This window comes from Ahaetulla prasina, chromosome 4 (assembly GCF_028640845.1).
Source record: "Ahaetulla prasina isolate Xishuangbanna chromosome 4, ASM2864084v1, whole genome shotgun sequence".
Taxonomy (NCBI): Eukaryota; Metazoa; Chordata; class Lepidosauria; order Squamata; family Colubridae; genus Ahaetulla; species Ahaetulla prasina.
In genome coordinates, this window is record NC_080542.1 from 103,511,784 (window position 1) to 103,535,018 (window position 23,235).

At 35.7% G+C, this 23,235-nt stretch overlaps 1 protein-coding gene across 6 annotated transcripts in view; it reads right to left on the reverse strand.

Moving 5' to 3' along the window:
- Positions 1-2,894: 2,894 nt before the first annotated feature.
- The window catches only part of SNX10 (sorting nexin 10), a 42,179-nt gene continuing 21,838 nt past the window's right edge, over positions 2,895-23,235 (reverse strand). For all 6 annotated transcript variants that reach the window (XM_058183108.1, XM_058183111.1, XM_058183112.1 and 3 more), the window contains 3 exons: positions 17,388-17,486; positions 5,254-5,466; positions 2,895-4,829 (listed from right to left, as the gene is read on the reverse strand). In XM_058183108.1, the coding sequence (XP_058039091.1) occupies positions 4,748-4,829; positions 5,254-5,466; positions 17,388-17,486 (394 nt within the window). In that variant the 3' untranslated portion in view covers positions 2,895-4,747. The remainder of the gene's footprint in view (positions 4,830-5,253; positions 5,467-17,387; positions 17,487-23,235) is intronic.

Below are 23,235 nucleotides of genomic sequence, written 5' to 3' on the forward strand. Positions count from 1 at the left end.
TTTTATCCATCCATCAAGTCCTTCCCAAGGATTTGGAATAGGCACATGTTATTTGATGGTGCTAGTTATCATCACGGATGATAAGCAGAAACACATTAAAACATAAACTACTGTAACCACATTGACTGAGTTCATAAATATATTGAGCCAGACAGAGTACCAAACTACCCTACTGCTTATATGATGGAAACTGAACTCCAGCAACATGACAAATATGTAGTAAGTCATTTTCAAGAGTCACAGATGAAGTCAAACTGTAGTTTGCCTATTATTAGTTTAGATAATGTGTGATGCTAATGCCAACCAGTGGCCTCATAAGCCTGAGTTTATAGTTAATAAACTATGTGAACTCTCCAGCTGTGATTCCTTCAGTACATCATGTTAAAGCCAATCATAGCTTAGCATGTTGCATGGCCATGTGATTGATATATGGAGATTTTTTATTTCAAGAGCAGCTTGAGAAATTACTAGACTATGCCTTATTCTAAAAAATGCATGGCCTACTGAGCATGGAAAAGTCTTACTGTCTCTTCTTTAGAACAGGTGTCCTAGGTTTGGGTATTTTAAAACCATGCAGTCTTTCTCGTTTTTAAAAGGAATCCAATCAGGCACCACATCCTGCTTTTCTTTCCCAGCGTTTAAGCTCCTGCATCACCACAGAGCGTTGAGAAAACAATAACCCGCTTCTGCTGTCCGCCCTCCCTCACCAGCTCCGCTGACCTTTATTTCAAGGAGTCATCCGACTACCTCGGTCCCTTGCACAGAGAACGACAGCCGGCTGCCTAGCCGTTTGCATAACAAAAGGCCGCCATCCAGACGACGCCTGGGAATGTCGTCGTCACCCCTCGCCCTCCTTCCCTGTCTTCCCCCCCGCGGCCGCCCCCACAGCATATTTGCCTCTCATTTTCCAGCCTCCTCTGTCTGTCATTTCATACATTCATCCAAAAAGGCGAATGGGGGGAGGGGAGGAGGATGAAGCAATGAAGTATTTGCAAGGAGAGCGATGCCTTGAAAATCCTTTGTCGTTAGCAACCCCGACTCTGCATTGATGTTCCAGGGCGACCGCATCGGTTTCTGGGAGGAGGGAGAGGTGCGCGTTGACGTATTCTCTATGGGCCTTTTGGAGCAGCGGGCTACTGCTCCCTTGATTTGGGCCGTTGCTATGGGTTACGGGATTACGGCCGGAGACAGCCTTCTCTCTCTCTCTCTCTCCCCCCACCCCCGCGACAAACAGCCCCCAGCAAAGCTCAGGCACATGGAGGGCGCCTGGAACACACATTCCCTGGGCGGGAGGGGGAAAGCGAGCGAGCAAGCGAACTGCTGCTGCTTGCTTGCTTGCTTGCTGCTGAGCCAGCGCCCTGCGCGCGCCGGCGGTTCCGCGTGCGGCGTTTGCAGCTGCAGGGGGAAAATGTCTAGCATGCGGGGTTGAAAACAGGGGGGCGGGTGGAAGAAAAAAGTGGATCAAGGCCTTGAAGTAAGAAACCGGCGAACTACTATACTCCATGCCAGGTCGAAGGTGCAAAACTGGCTCAAGAAACCAGCTTTGGAGAGAGAGGAACACTAATGGCTATAACTGATGTCCAAGCATACCTATTTCGCTTTTCCTAAAATGAAGCCAGATGGCTTACGGATGGATTTATTTTTTGCTTCGTGCAGGGAGAGAGATAGCAACCAAGGGAAGGAGACGGGAAGCTGCAGACGATCCCAAAAACCAAGCCGGTAGCCGGGAACGGAGGTATCGCTGAACCTTTAAAATAAAAAAATCCTTCCCAGCGTAACAATTAACCAATGAAAGGGAAAGTTTTTGAGTTTGAAGAAGCGGTATGATGGCGCAATTCTAATCAGTTGGCTCGTCGGAAGCGACTGTGTTCGCAAACCAGAGGCGGCCAGCAAGGAAAGGGTTACATTGAAAAGCGGAAAAGTTAAGATGTGTCACCCCGTGTCCATTGATTCTTACCCCCTTGGCCTTTTGCAAATTATTATTCTCTGTTTTTTTCATTTTACGTGAGGTTAAACTCGAGAGCTAACCAATTTTTCGTATTTGATGGATAACTATAGGCAAAAACAATTATTTTCCCAAATTATTTCTAATCGGCATAAAATTATGAGGATGAGAGAGTATTGTATTCGCAGGAAACCTAAGCATTTTCGAATAATTACAAAAAAAATTCCACTTTAAATCTTGTAAAATGTGATATACTAAAGAAAAGGCTGTCAAATCCATATTTTATAAGGGCTTTGCTAAAAAGAAGCTGGAACAAAAACTTTTAAAAAATTTAAACAAAATCAAAAGTATCACTGCAAAAACAAAAACAATTTTAAAAAGGAAAAACATTAGGGAAAATATTGAATTAATGCACTACTGCTTGTAATTATTAAGAAAATAGGCTTCATACTCTTCTAGATATTTTTGCCTGCTTTACATGAACATTTTCCAGATTTAATTTATAAAATAAGCTGTACAAATAAATGTGAATTTATTTGCAAAGCTTTGTAAATAGCTAGTTGTTACAAAAGTCTTCAGTCTTCAGAAATGAAGGTGTGGGAATTACCTAAAATGTATGTAAATCATAAAATTTGTCTTATCATATATATTGAACAATAACAAAAGTATGGCTGACAGACTATGAAAAATATGTAAACTTAGAAAACAAATTCCTTTTCCTTGTCTTTATATTGCATAAAATGAAAGACAATTTAAACCTGAGGGAGGACAAACTAAATCCCAAAATGGGACATGTGACTTCGAAAATTCATGGGATTATTCTTTTAGAAAATTAACTTGTTTTATTCGTGCTTTCTTAAAATATGTCATTTTGTGTGTATATATAGTATATAAAGTCCTTTATATAAAATCTTGCAATTTTCAAAATCAAAGACAAAAATAAGTCGACATAGAAAATGTTTTATTTTGAAAATGTAGCAAAATAGAAGCATTTTCTAAACATTTTAAGTCCACACATGTGCGATTAAGTATTTTACTAATAGACACTTGATAGACAGAAAATATTTCAAGGGTCGAATTGCAATCAAATACACTCCAGAGTAAACAATTTAAATGGATTTACATCATGGTAAGCATGTAGAGCTTTGCTGTATGAAAAGTAGGAATATAGTAATACTGAAGCAACATGATTAATATGCACCGTACAGATAAACCAAATGACAAACTGCATCAAATCCAGCAATTCATGGTGGAATTTGAATGTAACAGTGGTTCCCAAGCCTTCTATTTGCTAGACTTAAGACTGAAATAATTGTTTATCCTCCAGCAGGCATCAATTAAATGAGATCACATAAGTCTTTAGACATCAAATACTAAAATAGGCAATCACTTAATTTATAGCATACACATTGCTTCAAATTGCTTCACTCTAGATTTCTGTAATTTTAGTAAGCAACAATACCTTATTCCATTTTATTTGGTCTCTTTTTTCCTTTCCTCAGTTGGATGCCTTTTGTTCATTTTACTGTAACAGTAGCAAACATTGCACTGGTGATTTTATTTGCATGTTCAAGCAGTTACCTAAACATATGTAACTAGCACTCTTTTGTAATTAGGCCTAAACAGTTTTATCCAATTTAATAAAATAATCTGCAAGATTATTTTATGTTCAACCACAATAGCAAAACGATTGTTGCCTCTAAATATTTACCACTTCTTCTCCCCCTTCCAAAACATGTTCCATGACCTTCAAAAAGCATTACTTAATATGAATAGAATATGAAAACTAGTTCCATAATAAATATATTTTTAGATTGGGTAACCAGTTAAAGATTTACAGAATGAATTGAGTTTACAAAGTTGTCCAGCTAAATACTTTAAACATACATATCCCTAAAAAATTAAATGATCTTTTGTTATTTCCTGCTCCTCCAAAATCCAGTTCCTTCAGTCACGTCTAGAAATTTGAAAATATAGCATAATTCTTTTATAATGCAGAGGGTTTTATATATGACATTGTTTCTTCATTGCATCAAAAAGCAAGGCATACTAGGTTCCTTTCACCTGATACCCTCAAATGCACATACTTCAATCCCAATGGGATTATGGGTCTGAAACATATTTACATGACCTGTGACAATTGTTAGGCAAGCTTCAACTAAGCATACTGACTGAAGCACTTGATACGCTGTAATTTTGATTACACAGGGTTCAAGTATTTATTGAGACAAAACTAATATTTTAGAATGTTTATTTAAAACTAATTTGGTCATTTATTCCTGTATTGCTGAGCACATATCCATACTTACCTGGCAATACTTCTCATTAAAAACTGAGTTGTTTTTCTTAATTACATTTTACCTATGATTTAGAACTGTTAAGTTTGTACAATATGATAGAATTATGTGGCCATTTAAAACGCCAAATGAAAATATAATTTGTACATTTTGAGGTCAGATATTCCAACATATTTCAAAATCATTCAGAGATTTTCTCTGCTCTCCCTTATAATGACCCCCAAAGGATTACACCAGGGAATCTAAGATACTGAAGGTGTCTGTACAGATGTAATTCATAACTGTTCAACAACATAAATCAGGTTTCTCCTGCTTGGCCTGCAAAATAACTTGAACTATTATCTCTATAATTCCCAGTCCATATGACCTCTACTGCATATACTGTATATTTTTCAAAACTGGTTTGAAAACAGAAAGCACGTGCTTTGCAAAGTAGTTGGAAAGGTCACACACAACTTTCAAGTTAGGCCTGTCATTCCAGGAACAGCAGAGTGCAAATAATATTTCAGGGTTCTTCCGGAGCTCTGCTTGCTTTATGTCTGTGTGAATTGCTATCATCGCAACTGTGTTCAAGCCCAGAGGATGAACTGCAGAGGGAGGGGGGAAGGGGGAGGGAAGAGAGAAAATTGGTTTTCACAACACACTCAAAGCCTGAGTAACAGAGGAGAACTTTAATTATCCCCAGTCACAAAAGAGAGACAGGAAATTTGGACTTTTAATTAGTCATTTGGAGTTCAGTTGGATATTTTTTTTAGCGAGATAATTTAAACGCGAATAATTCAAGTCTGACTAAATGAAATTCACATAATCAGAATGCAGATAATTGAATTTCTACTGCATTCATTAATTCAATGTGGAGGTGTATGCAAAGACTTCTATGATGAGCTGTCACAGCTCAATAAAATCTCAGTCAATTAATTTTTTCATTATCTTAGCATTGCATCAACAACAAAAATGCTGAAGTGTTTTTATTTTCATGTGTGCATGTTTAGCAGAATGTAAGGAAGTAACCTCTCAGAATCTGAATCGGCATAATTTTCTTTTTTCTTCTCTTCATGTTCTACAGGAAATCGTCGTTTCAAAGAAGCAAAGTCATGGATTGCTTCAGCCACAGAATATTTCGTATTTCCAGATACACAGGCCTCAATGTCTTCAGGACTCAGCTGTGTTTGTACGAATAGATGAAGTCTACTGTCTGAAAGCAAAACTGGATTCTGGAGTACCCTTTCAAAAAAAACAAAAAAAACAAAAACAAAAATTCATCTGCCTTCCAAGAACATTTATTCAATATTTTTTGCCTCAAAGTTACTTTTAACTTCGTACCTATTGCAGTTTGAACACAGTATAAATGTTAGAATGTTTGAGTAAGTGATACTTACCTTTATTAAAGTATTTGGGATTTTAGGTGAGTAAAATAACATGAAGCTAATAGTTATGAACATCTGTTATATAAGTAATTTTCAAGGACTTTTTTTTTATTTCCCCATCTGTTGCTACCATGTGAATCGATTACTAGTTTGGCTGGGGGGGAAGAATGTGTGCCTCCATGTGTGGGAGAACTAACATGGGAAATGATGCATAATCAGTAATTCTGAATATGTAATAAAACTATTACCTTAAAAGAAGGGCATTATAGAATTTACAGAAATTAGATGCCTATGTAAAACAAAGATGTATTTTGCATATACATACACACACACACACACATATATGCAACCACTATGTATGTTACCTTCAAAAAGGCTGATAAAACTATTTCAAATGAACTGGAAAATTAATCTTACTTCAGTTAATTTTTAAAAGTGTTTTGACTCCAACATATAATCTTAAATTAAATTCTCAATTCAGTAAATACTTAAAACAATTTAGGACAACATTAAATATAGCCAACTATATTTTTATTAACAATAGAATGGTCTTACTTCCACCACATTGTGTCATAAAATCAATTTTTTTCAATCTAGTTTTATTCAACATTAAAATACATTTCTATTGGTTTATTTAGTCCAGCAAATACAACCCCCAAAAAAAGTTTACTTCTATATTAAAATTGTGGATGTTTAGATCCCTTGCTTTTTTACCTAATCTTTGTTGATGTCAGTTAATTACTTTTATCATTAAAGGTTCTCTTAATCGCAATTCTGAAATCTAACTGGGGATAGTCAAAATAAACAATTTCAGGACTCCAGTTTATAATTGGCAAACAGGTTAATATTCTACCAGAAAATTCATTATTTTAATATGAATAATGTACAAGGATAATCTCAAAATATCTCATCATCCTATTTTAGAGAAAGCACATTTGGATTAATTCTATTAAAGATTACTGTGAAAGAATCAATGGACATTATGCAGCCTTCCTAACCTGGTGCCTTATAGATACTATGAAATTAGAGCCTACATTATTTGTCATCAAAACAATGGGATCTGTAATCTAAAACATTTCAAGGATGTCAGATTAGGGAAGTCTGATACTGTGAAGAATATTTTAATGACTCATCAGATCAATAGAATAGAAAAATAGGGTTTGAACTATTTATTGCAGGCTATGTAATATGCTGGCTGCAAAATATTTTTCAATGGAAGGAAGACAAAAATTAAACCATTTCAAAATTGGGATAATAGAGAGAAATAAAATGAGGTTTAGACCAGCCTCAATTATGTGTGCTAGAAAAGAATCATGAAGGCATCTCTTTTGACCTAGATAGCCATCTTACACATCTAAGCAAATATATATATATCTTTTAGGAAGTTTGCAGATATTTAATCTCTTTAATAGCTAGGCAAGAGAAAAATGAAATTAGTACTGAAATTCTGATTATTCCATTAAGTATGTGCAATGTCATGATGCACATATAAGGGAAATGGTACGTATATGATGCCTGTTTCATCATTTGTCCCCAGAATGAACATCCATAATCATTTGTTCCCTGAATTTAGTCCCCACTTACCCAGAAAGGCCCTTGGATTTTTTTTCAGTCTATCCAAGCCCACTTAAATCTAACCCACTTTACAAAGTTGTTATGAAAATAAAATAGGGGGAGAGGGAATTATACATGTTACTTTGAGACTTTGAGGAAATAAAGTGAAATATAAAAGAAATAAACAGGAAGCATACCAACCCTTAAAACTGTTCCTCCCTTAAAATCAAAACTAGCCTATTCACTTCCTTCCTCCAAGTTTCTAATTTAGTCTTTAAAACAAGGACATCTTGGATAATACAGAATTTATCAGTATGTGAAGTAGCACTCCTGTCTGAATCATCTCAACCTCCAGTGGAGGGCAAGGTGGCACCTTGATATAAAAAAACAGGTTCTTATACCTTTAGATCTCGATTTCTTTCTGCTGTGAAAATATATTCTGCATATGTATGTGCAGAATACTGAACATTATGGAGTGACCAATTTGTCATGCAGCAGCTCCAATACAATACATGAAAGCAAGCAATGAAGAGCTGTATGCAGAGAATGCTTTGCCCAAGCCACAATCAAATCAAAGGGTTCCTTCAAGGTTTTATTCAGATATAATTCATACATGCAGACAAGAATGCTCCGATATATTATCTAATTGCATGCACATTAACATAAGCATTATGCAGGAAGCTCAGATATTTGTCAAGTCTAGTGGATTCTGCTAATTGCGATGGTCATTAAAGATGCTGCATATGTCATACTTCTCAGACCACAATGATGGAGGTAAAGAGGGGACAAAAATATCACTGATAATCTAACTTGGTATTATTTTATCTTAATCATAGAGCTATTCAATTATTCTAAAATATATAATGCTTATATCATTTTTATCAAGTATAAATTGCCCTTTTCAGCTCCAATACTATATCAATGTAAGATATTGGACATTGTTCATAAGGAAAGGCACAATATAGTAAAAAATAATCAGCTTACTGGGAAAAATTACTATCTTCTGGAATTCATATAAATCAGTTGGACCTCAATTGAATTGTGACCAAATATGAATGGAGAACAGCAGTAACGTCCATGGCTTTAAACAAATGGTACATAATCTCAGCTTTACTTTCAGTAACAGCCGAAGCAAATTGTAATTTTAATATAACAGGAGAAAATGGTAAATATGTGGAAAGCAATCATGATATCTTTAAAATGTACATTAAATTAAAATGTGATATCAAATCAAAACTAATTTTTAAATGTCTTATTTCTTCCCAAAGGTGTTTTGTTTCCAGTAGCATACCCTCTATCTCTACCATTGAAAGGTTTAAGTGTGACTTTGATCTGAAAAATTTAGACAACTTTTCTTTAAATTCCATTTCAGGTTGAATCGTGTTATATAAGAAATCCCAAACAAACTAAGCATTAATCTTCTCATCCCTGATAGGATTTTTCTCATGCCTCAGAAAAATCCTATCAATTTCCTAACAGAATGTCATAACCAGACACTGTTTAAAGTATGCACATAATGATAGAAATAATAATAATAATATTACTGGCAATAATATTACTGATAATCCAACTTGGTATTATTTTACTTTATTCATATATCTGGATCATACATACAATTTAATTCTCAATAGATATTTTCAGTGGCTGCTTTAGAAGTATGATTGTGTCACCAAACTGAAACCTAAGTAACTGTTGATACAATTACACCACACTTACTTCTTTGTTACTGTTTGAAATGCATTTTAGTTTCTTTGTAAAATAATGGGTAATCTTTAAAATTGATTTTTGATGGTTTGAGGCATTGCACCGCAAAAATAATGAACACTAATGTCAATGATATTGGACAGAAATTCATTTTAGCTTTATTTCATGTCCAGTGCAATTTTGTTAAGCCTTGAACTGCCAAAGCACTGTTATTAACTTGCTGGTAACCTAACATATGGGAACAGCAAACAAAAGTGATAAGAGTACAGGTTGATCTAAGCACATCAAGGCTACTATTAGCCCTTCCCTGCCACTACAATTCAATTTCCACTTTTATTTTTCACTGGATTCATTACTTTACAGTCATTCTTTTTTCTGCTTAATAGTGCCATCTGGAGGCTTAAAAAATTTATCGGTTCAAAGATAATAAATTAAAAACAGATAGGGTATCCTAGAAATGCCAAGTGTGAAAAGACATGTATTGAAAGATCAGTAATGCCTGTCAGTCTTTTGAGGTAAACTGGTCAAGAAAAAGAGTAGGGCAGGAATTCCAGAAATGCTTTTTATACTGCAACAAAGTAGAATAACAGAATCTTATTGCAATGCTGTTTCTATCCCATCTTAAATAAAATCAATATGGGATTGTTTGGAGGCCCTTTTCTCTCAAGTTTCCCTCTATCTCAAAACTCTATAATCTTTTCCTTAAGTCTCCCTTAACAGTTTGTTCCTTCCTTCTGTATCCGCAAAGTTGGTTTTATATTCCCATATATTTTCTTTCTGTTTTCTTAAGAAGAACGATATTTAATATTTTTCCTTGGCATTCATGATCCAGATTTGGATTGAAAAGGGAGGCAGTGGAGTTGTTTAAATCCTGGTTTGATCAGCTATTATCCCTTTTACCTATTATGCCTTTTACCCTGTCTTGCCTTATATACTTGGCTTCTAGTTTACTTGCTTGTAAACAGTGCTTAAACCTGTTTTATGCATCACAGGAGAAGGTAATAAATAAAGTCTATTTCTTCTTTCCACATCTCTTTAAATAGAGACATGGGAAACCAAATCTACATGATAAACCCCAATCTGAATACAAGTTGTCTATTTCTATATCCATCTCACCTATCTGGCTGTGCTAAGCTGTGGCTAGTCTGGGTTTGGTTTAGCATAAATCATAACATATAGATGATCATTATATATCTGAATCTCACAGTTGTCATTTGTTTGAAAAAATTCTCTAATATTAGATATATTTTACCATACTGTGGAATGTTATGGCACTATCTGATATGTAGCTTACAGACAGTACTTGAATCACAACCGTTCATTCAACAACAATTCAAAGTTACGACAGTAACCAAATAAATGATGGTTAATCCTGTCCCAGTAAGCCAGCACCCGCAGTCATGTGATCTCAATTTGGACACTTCGCAACCAACTCGCACTTATAACAGTTGCACATTGTACATCACACAATTTCAATTTGCAGCCTTTCCTGCCAGCTTCCCACAAGTCAATGGGGAAGCTGGCAGAGAAACCACCCCTGACCTCTGCACAGCACCTCCCTCACTGCTCATCAACCTCTCCCATTTGGCAGCAGCCACTAACTTGCCTGCAGGTCTGCTTGTAAACAACCTGGGATTTGCGATTTCCTTCTAGTTTCCCCATTGACTTTGGTTGTGAGAAGCTAGCAGGAGAGTGTGACTAGGTACTTACTTAATGACCCACTTAACAACAGTATCACTTACCAACAAAAATCCCAATCCCAATTGTCATCTTCCTGTACATCAGCCTTAGTAATTCAAATGCATTACCCTAATAGGGTTTTTTTTAAATTTTTTGTTAAGCATAGAAGATGTTATGTATGCAGCCATTTCTTCTGGAGTTCATGCATCACAACTTGTCAGCTTGAGATTTGATCTGGCCCTTGTTTCCAGTTATCAGAAAAGTTAATTAGATTGCAGAGGGCTGCCAAGAGAAACTTGGTTTCATCTAATCAGTTGAGATCTTGAAAGCATCGTTTGCAGCCCTCTGTTGGGCAGAAATAGCTATGTTTGAAATATATTAATTCCAATTAGGTTAGGTAACTGCATATACTGTATGGTGAATAAAACACAGTTTTAGTTCTATTCATAATTGGCTTCTATATGCTTTAAAGAATTATTTGATCTTCCATTTTAATCTGAGTAATCGCAGATGACAATGAAGCCTTCAACAGCAATTGGCTTAGTTGATACAAATGTTCTAGAATGTTCACAAACATTTCAACTGTTGAGACAAGTTGGAATACTTACAAACTCTGTTTGCTGAAAGAAGCAAAAGTCATTGTGGCTATAGTGATGGAGAGAAATGCAAACAAACTGGGGGGGGGGGGGCAAACTGTAGCCAGAAACAATGACAGGATGGAGAAATCAGTGCAAAGAAACCTTTAAAACAGAACTGCTTAAAGCGCAAAAGGCCTAGAAGGGATGTGGCTGGAAAGCAGCATTTTCTTTTTTTTAAAAAGGCAGTTAATAATCACCAGGATGGACAATAAAAATTGTTGAGAATATGATAGGCTGAAAATATTGACTTTAAATGAAGGGAAGTTTTTTAGCACCACTGAGTAAGAAATGTCTCCGTGGCCATTAAGTATCTCCTTTCTATAGATTCTATGTCTTGACCACTTTTTAATGATTCTTGTGGTTTAAATAAGAAACTGGCTTACTACTAAAAAAGAACTAGTATAATATATTATTGTGATGGTAGATTAAGACCACACTGGAATGGTTGACATTGTCCTCAGCAGTTAATTTATTCTTCCAGTAAATAGATGATTTGGCATTTATGTCAAGCATTTTGTGAGTGGGCAACTATTTATGAAATGAGCCTTACCATATCCTCCAAATGCACTTTCAGCCTCAAATCTATCTCCGAGATAACAATATGTGTGGAGTAGCTACCATTTATTTTTTTTATTTATTTATTTACACATTTCATTCAATCAATCAATCAATCATACATTCAATCAATCATTTATTTATTTATTTATTTTAAATGAATACGCCCCAACCCCGTCTTCCTGTCCAGGGAGACTAGTTGGCTTACTGTCATACACATAGACTCGTATTCACACGAGGCCAGCAAATTGGTCTAGCTTATGATGTATGAAAGAAAAAACGCAGAATAATTGTCAAAGGTATCACAAATATTAGGTCCATAAGTCCTATCAGTCTCAAATTGCTTGAGGCAGTACTGTTGTGTGACTGATGAACTTTCTGGGCTAAAATTCTGACAAGATTCAGATTTCGGGGAGGTTAATTAAAACCTTGTTCAAATACACGCATCTGTGGGGAAAAACAGGGAAAGAAAGCGGGAACAGATAAGCACTAAACTGAAAGTGTTTGAACAGGTCTATAGTACAGAGGGACACAGGGGCTCAGGGGCTAGGACGTTGAACTTGTCAATCGAAAGGTTGGCAGCTCAGCGGTTCGAATCCCTAATGCTGCCGTGTAGTGGGGTGAGCTCCTGTTACTTGTCCCAGCTTCTGTCAACCTAGCAGTTTCGAAAGCACGTAAAAATGCAAGTAGAAAAAATAGGGACCACCTTTGGTGGGAAGGTAACAGCGTTCCATGCGCCTCTGGCATTGAGTCATGCCAGCCACATGACCACGGAGACATCTTCGGACAGCGCTGGCTCTTCGGCTTTGAAACGGAGATGAGCCACCACCCCCTAGAGTTGGGAACGACTAGCATGTATGTGTGATGGGAACCTTTACCTTTACAGTACAGTACTAAGACAAGATAACTGAAAGTATTAAATATTAAAACTACTATGAATCTTTCAATCATGCATCTTAAATTACAGGAGTTTAATTTAAGGTGGTATCAATTACTTTGTATCAAACTCAGATATTACTGAGATAGATATATACACAAAGTATTGGAAAATATTAAATGTTTGTGCATGCTAGTGTTCAGTATTGATCTACATATTGTTAAACTCCAATTCTAAAAGCCACCCAAGTTGGGAGAGTGGAAAACAAGCCTGTATTTCCTTAGTTGGATCCACTTCTTCTATTTCCATTATACTCAGCCTAGAGAACTTAAAATATATTAAGAACGGAATTCCAGAGATTAAAATAAACGAATTGTGCAAAAGGCAGTCTTCAAGAGTTTTGTTTATTTAGAGCTTCTACATGAAGTCTGGATGTTTAAAAACTAAAACCGTATTTTTAAAATGCAAACCAAATGAGCAGTTGCTTTGTTTGGACAAAAGCGGAGGGGGCAGATTGTGTTTTATTATATATATTATATATGTTGTAAACTATTCTGTTAGAAGAGAACATAGCTGAAATGGACCATAACCTATTCTAACTAAAACTTTTTTTGTATCTTACGTAGCCTAATATAGTGACAAGTGCATGCTTGTATGTGTGCCAAAAGCTAAAACACCAATTTGTTTTCAACAAATTTACTTCATTTCTTGATTCTGAGAGAAATGTTCGTGAGAAATCTAATCTATAGAAATAAGCAAACACAGCCTGTGTTTTGGTGCCCTCTATTGAATGCGTACACAGATGAGATTTCAAAAGAAATTCATGAAAAATTCAGCCTACAGTAGATGAGGCTGCCCCTTCTTTCCTTTTAAAAAGAAAGCAAATTCTGAGTCTTAAAGGTTGAAAACACAGTTAATTAATCTTAAATAGACTGTTTAAAATAGGCTCAATGAAACCAAATGGAAAAAAATTACATCCATTTTGCCCATGGAGTTGGAAAATAACTACTCCTGCTCCTCAGTAACTTACTATTTTCTTGAATAGGGAAAAAAACTCCAGAAACAAATTTTTATTGTATTTAAATGGAGAGAAACAAAAGTAAACATTCTGAGCTTGAAACGGCTGTTTTAAGTGTTACAACTTTTCTTCTACTCTGATTTATTTTACAGATAATCCTCAACTTACAACAATTCAATGACCATTCAAAGTTACAATGGCACAGAAAAAAGTGACTTATGACCATTTTTCACAGTTACTATCTTTGCAGCATCCCGATGCTGACATGATCAAAATTAAGATGTTGGTAACTTTCATATTTATGACGGTTGCAATGTCCCAGGATCATGTGATCCCTTTTGCAACTTTCTGACAAAGTCAATGGGAAAGTCAGATTCACTTAACAACCAGGCTACTAACTTATCACTGCAGTGATTCACCTCAGTGATTCAACTGTGGCAAGAAATGTTGTAAAATGGGGCTAAACTCACTTAACAAATGTCTCATTAATAACAGAAATTTGGGGGCAATGGTGATAGTAAGCTGAGGACTACCTGTACTTGTTTAACCATGGAAACTTGCAGAGAATGTTAGCAAATAACAGCAAATTAATGAAGTTAATTTCTCCTTCTATAAACTACTGAAAGGACGAATTGGGACACAAGGTAAGTTAAATGCAACATCCTAGATCGGAAGCCATTTGGGATATAAGCAACACCAGAACCACTGTTGTCTGGAAGTCAGTTGGCATCTATGGTATCCTTGGTTCTTTCCTTTTCATGTATTTCATACTTGAGTACCCATGCAAGATAGCATTGCGGCACCGTGCAAGAAGAAATCAATTCTACTCCAGATCTGATAGCTTCCAGGAATTAGAAACCTATCAGTAGTAGTGAGCCACCACTGGTGAGTCTTCAAGAAGTGACAAGGACAAAGTTCAAGACGGACTCAACCTTTCACCCTTCCGAGGCCAGTAAAATGAAGACCAAGATTGTTGGGGGGTAATATGCTGGTTCTGTAAAACACTTAGAAAGGGCTGCAAAGCACTATGAAGTGCTAAGTCTAAGTGCTATTGCTATTGCTATTGCCACTTTTCATCTGGAATCTGATATGGGGAGGAGGTAATAGAAATCATATAATGATTTCTCCAAACTTGAAAAAATGATAATTTGATATTATTATAAGCACAATCTATCACGAAGGTGAGCTGACCACTTATATCATAAGTGATTAGCAAGAGGTTCAAGAAATTCTATCCTAAAGAATTTAAGAGATAAACTGGGTATTAAAATAAATATATCAGTTATCCAGTTATCAAGAGTAATCTATAACTCTTCTTTCTGCATAAATCTTGTTAAAGAAGATTCCAAGACAACTTTGATTCTAGTTATAAGTGGCTGCTCAATGCTTGAAAAATAAAATAGGATAAGCTATTACAGAAAAAGTTAGATATGTGAGCTCAGTATTACTCAAGTTCAAGTATTTGAATTTGTGATACTTCTATACCTTGACAAGATAGCATATCCCATCACGGTACAGAATAGAACAGTGTTAGTGAACCTATAGCACACGTGCCAGAAGTGGCATGTGAAACCATCCCATGAAGAATGTGCAGCCTCGCTGGCTCCTATTCCACATTCCTGTGATTACACGCATGCCACTCAGCTGGCCATCGCGCGCGCAGGAGTGGTGGAACCCAGAAGAGTGGCATTGGCCAGCTTTTCATTGGACACGCTTCCAGCTAGTATCCGGGTGTTTGGGTGTCGGCTCACGCATGCATGATGGACTGCCACTCTTCCTGGTATCGGTGCTCGCGCGCACGCAAAGGCCAGCAGGGCCGCGCATACCTTGTGGGATGGTTTTGCATGCCACTTCCGGCACGCAGGCCAGTACGCAGGTACGTCAAAGGTTCACCATCACGAGAATAGAAGATATAAATACAATATATATAAATTATGAGGATAGCGAACTAGAGCAATTTTGTTACAGGTTCAGGAACAAATCTGACCAAACATATCATAGCTTTTATTGGGAGGTTTATGCTGCAGTAATTAAGTAGAAGGAAGAAGCAGTGGAGCTTCTCTCTAGGTGAATCCATATTCTCTCTAGGTGAATCCATATTTTAATAGTGTTCTTCTAGCTGCCAGGTGGAAAATCAAACTTCCCAAACATTTGGCTGATGCCCTAATGCCATCTGAGGTGTTATGAGCAACTGGGTGGTCTTTAGCAAACAAGTTCACTTGGATTTATTCCAAGCTCAGTGTCATTTGGGGCAAAATTACATGTCTTATAACCATCTGTCTGATGTCATCAATGTGCTGGTTATATTCAGCTAATAACCTCAAGCCTGAACTGTTTTATTGTGCTCTTCCTAGGAGGTCCTTGAAATGTGAAAAGAATGTAGCTAGGTCCAACCAGGGCAGAATGGCTAATAATGAAGCCTTCTTGAGATCCTTGATTATCTCCATGTTGAAATAGTTCATTGGTTGCCAATTGTCTTTCAAATCTAAATTAAGATACTGATGATGCTACTTTACATAGTTTACAGCCAAGCTAATTATAGGACTCCTGTTTCCATATAATCTATCACATGCTCCAAATTATCAATATACCATGGATATGTTTGGCATCAAAAACTAATTTAGTTTTCTCTTTGTAATTTAGGAAGTATCTCAAAGTCTTTTGTATTTTAAGCCTTCATGTGGAGATGATTTCCTGACCTGGTCTACCTAAAGAAGTTGACACCAATTAGAATAGAATAGAACAGAACAGAACAGAACAGAACAGAACAGAACAGAACAGAACAGAACAGAACAGAGTAGAGTAGAGTAGAATAGAATAGAATAGAATAGAATAGAATAGAATAGAATAGAATAGAGTTCTTTATTGGCCAAATGTGATTGGACACAGAAGGAATTTATCTTTGGTGCATATGCTCTCAGTGTACAAGAAAGAAAGGGGAGAGAGAGAGAGAGAGAGAGAGAGAGAGAGAGAGAGAGAGAGAGAGAGAGAGAGAGAAAGAAAGAAAGAAAGAAAGAAAGAAAGAAAGAAAGAAAGAAAGAAAGAAAGAAAAAGTAAGTAAGTAAGTTAGTTTCAGACCATTTTGCCTAAGTAATTGGATATTGTATAGGTCATCAAAGTCATTTTCCTTATACTCCAAAGCAGCTTTCTAAAAGCAAAAACCTAAGTCACTTTTTTTAGAAAGAAAATATAAAGCTAGTGTTAACATTAATGTCAATAAATATCAATCTTTAAATTCTCCAAGAACCACAGAAAAAGAGTCATGTGGCCAATGGCATGTCCTGCTTTACCTAATATGGTGAATGCCTAATATTCAACTATTGAAAGCTTTACTGCCATTTAAAAAAAAACATCAGAGAGAATACTGGTTCTTTATTTACCTCCACATGACTGATTATGGAACATATCTTTGCCTTGTATGGACTTCAGGTTTAATTAAATTATATTGCTTTTCTTCACACTGCTAAAAAGCAGTATTTTAAAACAACTTGGTTTTCAAATTCAATAATAACACTATACTACTTAACAAATTGTTGGCTCAAAAAAGGAAACCAAAAAAATTCAAAAGCAAGAGTAAAGAAAGCACGTGTGCTATGTAATCTTCCTCCATAGATTAGAAGTGCAAATTCATAATTGTGGCCACAAGGTGGCTGCCGTGCACAAGAGATGAACTGGTATTGCAGGTATAGGAAATTTAACAACTTCATTAAAGTCAGTAAGCAACAAACAATTCTCAAAGCCAATCTACTCACTTTTGGAGAAATTCTTGCAAACCTTGGCGACGCTGGTCCACATGTTGAGAATTATTTGAATTAAAAAAGGGAGTTTTAGGTGGAAGGTCTGGTAATTGTCTTTAAAAAAAGAAAATAATAATTAATGTTCCAAATGAAAATATAACTTAAATTACTTTACAAAAGAAATACTGGTTTCTTATCAAAAAGAGAAATGGAAAAAAGAGAAAAAATTGATTCATGATTACTATGAGTCAATTCAAATGTCAACTCTGTTCATTTGCTGTCAAAAGTGGTCTTGGGCTATAGTTAAATATAAATGAGTTTCACAGACTCCAGTAAAGACAACTACTTTTTACAACCCAAGGATGCCAGCGGAAAACTGGTTACTTTATAATGGTTGACAGAATTGAGATTTGTGTACAAGTAGTCCTTGACTTACAATCATAATTGAGCCCAACATTTATTTTGCTAAGTGAGAAAGTTGTTAAGTGAATTTTACTCCATTTTACAAACTTTCTTGCCACAGTTGTTAAGTTAGTTACACGGTTGTTAAGTGAATTTCACTTCCCCATTGACTGCTCATCAGAAGTTCATAATAGGTGATCACATGGCCCTGGGACACTGCAATCAGCATTAACATGAGATACTTGCCATCCATCTGAATTTTGATCATGTGACCATGAAGGTGTTGCAATGGTCATAAGTGTGAAAAACATCACAAATCACTTTTTTCAGTGCTGGGGTAACTTTGAATGGTCACTAAATGAACTGTTGTAAGTCGAAGATGGCCTGTATTTCATTTTTTTAAATTCCCTAAATATTATAAGCTTTTTAAACACCTTTTATCTGTAAAGTAGTGACACATCCATGTTTTACAATTTCTGTCAAAACCTCTAAAATGTCTAGGAGCTGCAAAATAAAAAAAAGATTGGATGGGCTCCTGGTGTTCATGAAATCCAGGAATACTGCTATTTATTGCATATGATCTATTGCATTATCTCTTTGGTCCAGAAGTATTATTTATTGGATATGTTATTGGATTAAAGTTATTCTATTCTATCCCAAGAAAATGACATTCCCTGCAAGGAAAGGGTCATTCTAGGTCTGAGGTAACATGAATATGCTTTATATGAGATGCTCCTTAGTAGTTAGTACTAATGAGTACTGCCTTATGTTGTAGGACTGGAGCTAACTGCCTCAATACTTGGTTTGTGGTTTGCCTTACTGAATTGCATGTTAATCTCTGCATCTATTTTTCCATCTTCAGTAAATCTTGTTTCTAAATATTTGAACTCTGATACTTGTTTTATGCTTGTTCCCTGTATTACTATGTGTAATCTTCTGATTACCATCACTTCTGTTTTTTGTTTATTAATTCTCGTATTATTTGTCTTACATTCTTGATTCATGGATATGAATTGTCTTTAGCTGTACTTGCTATTAATGCCTGATCATCTGCAAAGAATAGTTCTTTGATATTATTTTCTTCTCTGGGCTTGGCTTCTTTGCTTATGCTGTCAATGTAAAATAAATAATTGTGGTGATAAGATGCAACCACGTTTTACTCCAGATGTTATTATGAAGGGTTCTTATGTAGCTTGATTTGTTCCAAATTACACTTCTGCAATCACTATGTAAGCTTGTATATAATCTAACAGATGATCATTTACTCCAAAATGGTCATTGTTTGCCATAGTAATTACCTATCAACTCTATAAATGCTTTTTTTTTTTTTGGTCTACAAATGTGATAAAGAGATTTTTATTGTGTGCTATATTAATTATATTAGCTGTATCTGTACAGCTTCTGTGTCTCCTAAAGTCTACCTGTTCTTCTGCTAATTGTGGTTCTATAATTGATTTTAACCTCATTTTTATTATATTGGCATACATTTTCTCTGCATGGGTCAAGGATGAGATGCCTCATTATTGCGTGCATTCTCATTTGCTCCCTTTCTTTTTCCATATTGCTTGTTGCCAATAAGTAAAAGCAGTTAGTTGTGTCCATGCTGCATTAAAGATTCTATGTAGCCATCTGATGTTATTTTCCCCAGATGCTGGAATTATTTCTGTTAGTAGCCCATTCTGGTGGATTATATTTATGTGACTCTTTGACAACTCTTACTACGTGTTCAATCAATAATTCTGGTTCTAGTGCTATTATACTGTAGTCTTGTGTGGTTTCTTCATGATACTTTCCTAAGGGATTGAGTAGTTCTTTGAAACATTCTCTGCACCTTTCTATTATTTTGATGGTTTTATTAATGGCCTTCTGTTCTTATCATTAATTATTTTTGTGGGGTTATAATTCTCCTCCCTTTTCCATATACTTATGACTACTTTGTAAAACATTTTGTAGGTTGTTATCTCATTGTCTGCTAAAGATTTTCCCAAGCATTCCTGTGATTCTTGTTTTGCTTTCTTAATCATCCTGTTGGTATCTCTGCATTATAATCTACAGTTTATATAATCTTCTGCCTCTGATTTTATCAACATTTATACAGGGAGTTCTCAAGTTGGACCACAACTGAGCCCAAAATGTATGTTGTTGAGTGAGACATTTATAAATTAATTTTGCCCTGCTTTATGACATCTCTTGCCAAAGTTGTGAAGTGAATCACTGCAGCTGGTAAGTTAGTAACTTGGTTGTTATATGAATCTGGTTTCTCCATTGACTTTACTTGTCAGAAAGTTGCAAAAGGGAGATCACATGACCCTGGGATGTTGCAACAGTCATCAGTATGAAACAGTTGGCAAGCATCTGAATTTTGATCACATGTGATCACATGTGACTGTGAAAAAAGGTCATAAATCACCTTTTCCAGTGCTGTTGGTCACTAACTGAACTGTTGTAAGTCGAGGACACTTACTCTTTTTTCAACTTTACTGCTTCTTTAGCCTCTTCATACCACCTTGCAGGGTGCTTATCCCATTCCACCTTTTCTGCTTTTTCCACATAGTTCTTCTGTGATGTTAAGCAGGGTAGTTCTGTATTATTTCCATTCATCCTCCATATTTCCCACTTCTGGTGACAGTTGCCTAAATGTTGTCTCTGTCTTTTTTTGTAACTGTTCTACTACTTCTTGTTGTTTAAATTTTACTGTCGTAATTATTTCCCCTTTTTATTTGGTATTTTGTAACTTTTTGTTAAACCTAATTTTTGCTAAGACTACAATCTTAGTGCTAATCTCTAGTTATTAGACAATGTGATTGGTATCACATAGTCCACTGGGGATTACTTTTGCCTTGAGTATTCTGTATCTTTTTTAAAAAATTGCTTTTGCATCAAGTGTTCTGTACCTTCTTTTTACTTTTGTTAATGTGTAATTGACCTGACTTTTAATAGTGATCTCATTCCATTTATATATGTCATGAGTCTCAATGTTCAAAAAAAGTATTAGTAATAAAAAGATGATGTTGGCTGCATAAATCCATTACCTTTTGCCCATTCTCATTTCTTTCATAATGTTCTTAGCAACACATGGGCCAATGAACTGCTCTGTCTCCATTCTATTACTACCTACTCTAGCACTGAAATCTCCTATTACGTACAATACACTGTTAGCTTCCATTTTCTCTATTTCCTTAGTGGTTCATCAAAGAATTCATCCTTTTGTGTAATTATCACTACATGGGGCATATAATTGTACATGTTTCAATTTGCTCTCCTGTTTTGATTTTCAGTATTATTATTCTGTCAAGAAGAAACATGTCAGTTTAATATGAAGATTGTGAAAAAGGCAACTGAAGAAAACAAAGGGATTAATAGAAGAAAATGCAAGCTTACATAAAGAAGAAAGAAGATCTGTGCATTAAAACATGAAGATGGTTCTGTGTGTAGAACAAGACAGGAAATGTTAGAAATAATTGGAAAATTTTATTCAGAGCTACACAGAGATCAAGTGCGCTCAAAAGTAACAACACTCAAGAAAAAGGAAAAGTATCAAGTGCCATAAAATCAATGAAAAATGGGAAAGCTTCAGGAAATGACTGTGTTACAGTTGAAATGCTAAAACCTGGTGGCCACAGTTTACACAAGAATCTAGTAAAAATATACTCAAGATGCTTAAGAGAAGAAAATATACCTGCTGCATGGAAAAATGCTAGAGTGATTCTTATACACAAGAAAGGGGCCAAGATGATTTAATGAACTAGCACCCAATAACCATTCTTTCAGTCACCTACAAGAGAGAATAGCAACAAGAATATTAAGAACATTAAATGATGCACAGCCAAATGAGCAGACAGAGTTCAGAAGTGGCTACAGAACAGTGGATTACATCCAGGTTATTCAGTAAGTCATTGGCAGGCACAATGAATACACCATGCTCCGTGCAAGGCTTTTATTGACTACAAAATAAATTTGTAGTAAATAATTTGACCCAGTATTCCATCAAGCAATGTTTAATTGGTCAACCAAGGCATACACTACTTACATAAACTTACTACAATCAGTTATGAAAAAACAATGGCAACCATTTATCTTAATGATCTTAAAATGAAAATCAACATAAAATGAGGTATACAACAAGGCAATATAATACCATCTATCCTTTTCTCAGCCTGCCTTGAAGAAGTATTTTGTAAACTAGACTGGACAAAAGATAGAATAAAAATTAATGTTACCTATTTAAATCTCTTAAGATTTGCAGATGATGTTGTTTTCTTCTCACAAGACCCAGAAGAGCTACAAAGACACATACAAAAGCTGCACAAAGCAGGAGAATCATTTGGCTTAAAATACCTGAAAAAGAGCCAGGTAATGTTTAATAAATTCACTAAAGAAAGAATTTCTTTTTATAACTGGAGAAGAACTGGGTGCAGTCGAACACTACATATACCTTGGCCGATGGATCTGACTGGAAGGTGATACAATAAAGGAGATGGAATGGTGTGTTAAATGTGGTTGGCGGGCATTCAGCAAGCTAAGCATAATTTTCAAAAACAATCTCCCCCCATGACTGAAGAGAGAAGTTTTTGATCAGTGTTGCTACCTGCTCTAACATATGCTGGTGAAACATGGACACCTAACCTCACAATTGATGCAAAGGCTACAAGTGGTACACAGAGCCATGAAAATATACTTGGCATTACAAGACAAGATAGAAATGCCTGCACATGGATTATAGAAAAAGCAAAAGTATACGATATCAAGAGAGTAAAAGAGAATAAAAGAATAGAAATGAAAATGGGCTCAGCAAGAAGAACTGATGGCAGGTTGACCAAGGCAGTCATAGAATGGATCCCACTTGATAAAAAACTCCCTAAAAAAAGACTTAAAACAAGACAGATCGACAACATTAGCAAATGTTGCAGGCCCAATTGGCAAAAGAAACTCAGGACCATATTGGTTGGAAACATGCAGAATAGGCCTTCATCCTGCGGTGGATACACAATGGCTAAAATGCTAATTATGATATTCTGTCCGAATAGGTGTTAATGTATACAGTAGTATGCATTTTGCTATGTCTGAATTAACACAGAAGCCCGCTCTATTTTTTGCTGTGTCCCCTCCTAAGTAGATAATATTATTTATTAATTTTATTACTACCATGTCCTTTGTGTCTTATATCACCTAGTCCCATTATCTTAATCCATTATCTACTTTCCATTCTTTCCAAAATTTCTGTTTTATTTTCCATGCTGGTCATATTCAAGGTTCCCATTTTGTATTTTGCTGTCCTATCTCTTGATCTTTTGACATTGCCACAATCATTTCTCATTGGATCAGTCCACTTGTATCACATGTGGATTTGTGTAGTTTTTATAATATCCATTGCCGGCTTGCAGGATCTGTCACAACTTCATCAGAGTCCTTTAGCCAGGCCATTTCAGACTGACCCAAGATGCCCTGCATGGCTACCATA